At 43.7% G+C, this 4,613-nt stretch overlaps 1 protein-coding gene across 1 annotated transcript; it reads right to left on the minus strand.

Moving 5' to 3' along the window:
- Positions 1 to 718: 718 nt before the first annotated feature.
- ATP5MC3 (ATP synthase membrane subunit c locus 3) lies at positions 719 to 4,315 on the minus strand. The gene is made up of 5 exons (XM_040475447.1): positions 4,205 to 4,315; positions 3,910 to 4,018; positions 2,645 to 2,722; positions 1,924 to 2,117; positions 719 to 1,236 (listed from the first exon to the last, which is right to left on the minus strand). Exons 2-5 carry the CDS (start codon positions 3,946 to 3,948, stop codon positions 1,122 to 1,124), a joined length of 426 nt encoding a protein of 141 aa, XP_040331381.1. The 5' UTR covers positions 3,949 to 4,018; positions 4,205 to 4,315; the 3' UTR covers positions 719 to 1,121.
- Between the last annotated feature and the right edge of the window lie 298 nt (positions 4,316 to 4,613).

The following is a 4,613-nucleotide window of genomic DNA, read 5'->3' on the forward strand; positions in this document are numbered from 1 at the left end:
AAAAAAAAAAAAAAAAAAAAAAATCAAAGCATGGGCTTTGGAATCAAGGAAGGTCTGAATCTGGACCCTGACATTGCCACTTAATGGCTATGTGATTTGGGGAATTAACCCCTCTGGGCTTTTTTTTCTCTTCATCTTTCCTCCCTATTTATGGAAGATTGTCATCGAGGACTAAATTACCTAAGATACATTAAGTTCCTAGGACAGGGAGTGGCACTTGTGTCATGCACATACCCTTGTCCTTCCACAACTGGTTCCCAAGATCTAGACATCAAATCTTACGGGTACAATTTCTACATTCTTCTTTAACATACTCCATGTAGTATTAGAAACAAAGTACTGTTGAATCAACTAGCATCCCCAAATTCTAGTGATAACCAATGCTTTAGCAACCTTTGGCTTTAAAAATATAGCCAATTCAGCTTACTTTTTGGTATTTGGTTTTTAACGAGAGCCTTGTTCAAGTAAGAAACTAGATGCTAATTAGATTTTCTTAGAAACTCTACTTTGTTATAGGACACTTAATTGCTAAACGTGAGACATAACTGAAAAGCAACCCCTCCCCCCAGTTTAACAAGACTTCAATTCCTAAAAAGCTGACATTTATTTTTAGATCCAGCTGTGTAATACTAGCCAAGTTAGTCTTGGAAGGTAATTCTGCTCCTAGGTATTGCTAGACCCTGTAACTCATGTTAGCTCTTAAAAACACAAAACCATCTCAAGCAATTAACTATTTTGGTTTAATTTATCATGTTTCATAGAAGCTGAAAACACATATTTCTCCTTTATATGGATAACCAAAAGCCCTACAAATTACAATATGCAGAATACTATATAAGAGAATTTTCATGAAATTGGATCTTTTTCATCATGGGCCAACAGCCGTAGTTTCCTCTGACTTACACAGCATCTATCTGAATGCATATTCTTCTTTATGATGGTCTAAATTTAGGTAAGTACAAATCACAGCAAAAATTAAAGTTTTTACCTTTAATGAAATGACCTTGGAAATAACGTACATTTCCATGACACCAACACTATAGTTTTCGGAGTCACAGTAAGATACACAGAATTACATCAGTAATTAATATGAATGCCAACATTTCAAGCAGTAATTTCTGTTACATGGCAAACAAAATCAAGAAAGCAACCATCAAACAAAAGAGACCCATAGCTTCAGACAAGGCAAATCCCAGGATAGCATATGAGAACAGCTGCTGCTTCAGTGAAGGATTTCTAAAAGAGACACAACACATGTAATTGTTACTCTGAAATATTATTTGAATTTCAGAATGTTTGGTAAATGCTAAAGAATCAGATTATTACTGTGGGATCTTTGTAAACTGGGTGAGTCCTGGAAAAGTATTTGCCCAGCTCTTTTTTATTTCTGCCTTTGCTATTCCTTTCTCCTCAATCCTAATCACATGGGGAAAAGGTAGGAAGCTAACTCTGTATGTCAATATACATGGTTAGTCTTCATCCATTTTAAGGGGTTCAGACATATTTGCTATCCCTGGGAAAGTATGTTCTGTGCTCTTAAGATCTAATAGTTTAGAAATAAGGTCTTACATAAAACGGAAGTTGATACTTCTAAAGACTGTGCTGTTAACTATATTCCAAAAACAGCTTCACGATCAAGAGTACAGACTCTGAAGTCAGAATTAAAATTTATTTTCTGACACTTACTAGCTACTTGGGCAATCAGTGTAATTTCTACGTTGCTCATCCCTCACAGGTAACCTGGCGTATATCTCCAAGGGGTGTTGTGAGAGTTAAGTGGGCTCATGCATGCAAAGCCCTCAAAATACAATGCAAGACACAGGTTGGCTCTTAATACAAAGTACTTATCATCTGACTAGTTTTCCAAGTTTCCAACTATGTCAAGCATGCTCTTAAAGTAGCTTATTTGGTGATAGAAATTACCTGGCATAACCAATGATAAGGCTGCCAAAGACTGTTCCAATACCAGCACCAGAACCAGCCACTCCCACAGTGGCAGCACCTGCACCAATAAATTTGGCAGCAGTATCGATATCTCTGCTGACTGCACTGGTCTGAAACTCCCTTTGGATTAGGTGGGACACACCAGTCCTGGACCCATTAAATACCGTAGAGCCCTAGACAAAAGGAAATAAAGGCAAAGGTCAAATCAATAATCACAAGTAGCTATTTTAATTACTATCCTGTAAATGGTAGCTACTTCTCTATTTTGTAACTGAGTCTGAATAGGAGGTGGTGTGGCACAATGGAAAAATCAAGAGTTTAGAATAATTCCAAAGCTGTAGAATAGGGAGAACAGTATCTATTATAAGGCTGTTGAAAATTAAGAGACAGTGTATTTGAATATGCTTTTTGGTAGGGCAGGCTTTTCAATAACTGTAGCAAGTGTAATCTTAAATACAGGCATTCAAAACCATATATTTAAATATACAGACGGACTCCATTTCTTGGACAACTCAAGGAGGTAAGTTTTGGATACAGAAGTTCCTTTCATTGGCTTATCCTCTGCACTATTTTTTTTTGACAAAAGGGTGGAAAAAGACTGCTCTCAAACCATTCACAAATGAGGTTTTTCCTCCCCTTTGATTAAAACCACAGGACTTACTTGGTAGGGTTACTTAATTTCTATTACTACTGCTATTACCTCTTCAGTCCTAGTATCTGGTCGAGATAACACTGATGCAGAAATTGGTCTGTATGCAACTCTGGATCCTGCTCGGATCTATGAATGAAAAAAATATTCCAAATATTAACAGTGGACAAGACTTCAATGACCCTTCTTGTACCAGGAGTTCTAAAAAAGCAAGCAGCAAAAATGAATCAGAGAGCTTATGACTTTTCTGTATTGTCTGGTATCTTGCTGTTTGATTATTTTCAGTCCATGAAGGTATTTTAATAGTTCTAAAGTTGCTGATTAAAGTTTAAAGTGTGGTACATAATCTATTTGTAATAATCTGAATAAAACTTCTAAGAACAATTGGTGCAAAGAAAGCATTATTTTTAGATTTTCAGTTACTGTGGTGCCACAACTCAGATCAGAAAAACAGCAATAAACATGCCACATTCTTCAGTAAACTTACGGTGCAGCAACAAGTATATCAGAGTGTTGCTAGAAAAGCTTGTCATTTAAAATAGCCCATCAGTTAATATGAGTCCCACAACTTCCAAGATATTCCTATATGTCCGTTAATTATAAAATAAAAAAGCAGTTTAAGCAATTCTGTACCAACGTACGAATCATCGGGGAAATACTCTGACCATAAGGAATGTCTCGCAGTCCAGCGTCTCTGCCCTTGACCGTCCACTAAACTAAGGTCACAGAAAATCCCTTCAGAACCAAGACTTGATTCTCTAAGACAAGTCCCCCACATCCTCACTTCACCTAAAGCCTCCAAAATGGTTATGGAAATGACAGCCAGAGGCAGGAAGAAAGACTTTCGACTCCTCCACCACCTTCCTCCGCCCACACAGGGTGAGGCAAAGTCCCTCCTTCTGCAGCAGCGAGTTTGACCTACAGATAGGCAATGGAAAACGCTAATGCGGTCAAGTAGGCCTCAGGGGCCCCCAGCATCCTTAACAGCACCCCAACCTTCGCGCCGACCCCAACCCCAGAGTCACCGAGGAGGTGGGGGAGGGGGCCGCTCCGGCACTAGCTGCAAGGAGGGTTTGACCTACAGCGAGCGAAGCGTGACCAACTAGGCCGCGGCTGCGCCCCACCGCCCTACTGGTGGGGAGGAGCCGAGCGAGGTGCCCCAGGATCAGAAGGAAAGGCAGGAGAGGACACAGAGGGTAAGAGGCGAAGGGGTGAACTGTCCCCCGAAGTTGGTGTGCCGTGCCCCATTCAACAACGTGGACGCTCCGGGCCAAGAGCTCGGCCCTCCGCGTCCCGGCCCAGCCTGGGCTACGCACCAGAGCGGGGGTGCAGGCGAGCTTGGCGCAGGCGAACATCTTACAGTCTTCGGGGCGGCGCGGCTGGAGGACGTGAGTGAATGGCGACGTGGGCTCTTGGGCTTCCCCTCTGCGGAAGTAAAGGGGCTTAAGGTCAAGTGCCCTCCAGGGCCCGTCCTTCCCACCCACGTCCCGCGGGCTCCGGAGCACGCCGTCGGCTCGGGCCCTCGTCCAGCAAGGCACCAGCAGAATGAATGGATCCCGGCTGGACGCCGCTCCGTTCGGGCCAGGCCCGGCTGTCGCGCCCTCCGCTTACCTTCCCGGGAGGTGGCGGCGGCAACTGCGGCGGCAGAGGTCGAAGGAGCGGCGCGCGGCGCGCAGGCGCGGTCCGGCTCTTATCCGCGCCGCGGCACCCGGATGGAGAAGGCGGGGAAACGGGGCAGTAGGGAAGCCGCTCAAGGTCACTTTGTACCAACTTTATTGGCAACTAGTTGGGAAGGACAACGACAGTCCCACACAGGTGGGCTGGCGGGCAGGGGGTGGTGGAGGAGAAGCAGAAAGAAGAAATTGAAAATTGGCCCTGGCTGAGAGAATTGAACAGGTTGTTCCCCTTTTGATCTGAGCTGGCCGGAGGATAGCGTGACTTTTTCTTTCAATTGGCACCTTGTGAGATTTGGCCTTTTAATCAGTTGTTCTTTCATTACGGGAGGGGCCCCCTTCCCGGT

Source organism: Herpailurus yagouaroundi, unplaced genomic scaffold, assembly GCF_014898765.1.
Source record: "Herpailurus yagouaroundi ecotype Mexico unplaced genomic scaffold, PumYag 140, whole genome shotgun sequence".
In the NCBI taxonomy this organism is placed as follows: Eukaryota; Metazoa; Chordata; class Mammalia; order Carnivora; family Felidae; genus Herpailurus; species Herpailurus yagouaroundi.

Excerpts from the sequence above, each read along its gene's own strand:
- ATP5MC3 (XM_040475447.1), bottom strand. The coding sequence starts at position 3,948 with ATGTTCGCCTGCGCCAAGCTCGCCTGCACCCCCGCTCTG. Across the intron at positions 2,723-3,909 it reads TCGCCTGCACCCCCGCTCTG|ATCCGAGCAGGATCCAGAGT; the intron begins GTGCGTAGCCCA and ends TTTCATTCATAG. Across the intron at positions 2,118-2,644 it reads CAGATACTAGGACTGAAGAG|GGCTCTACGGTATTTAATGG; the intron begins GTAATAGCAGTA and ends CCTTTTGTCTAG.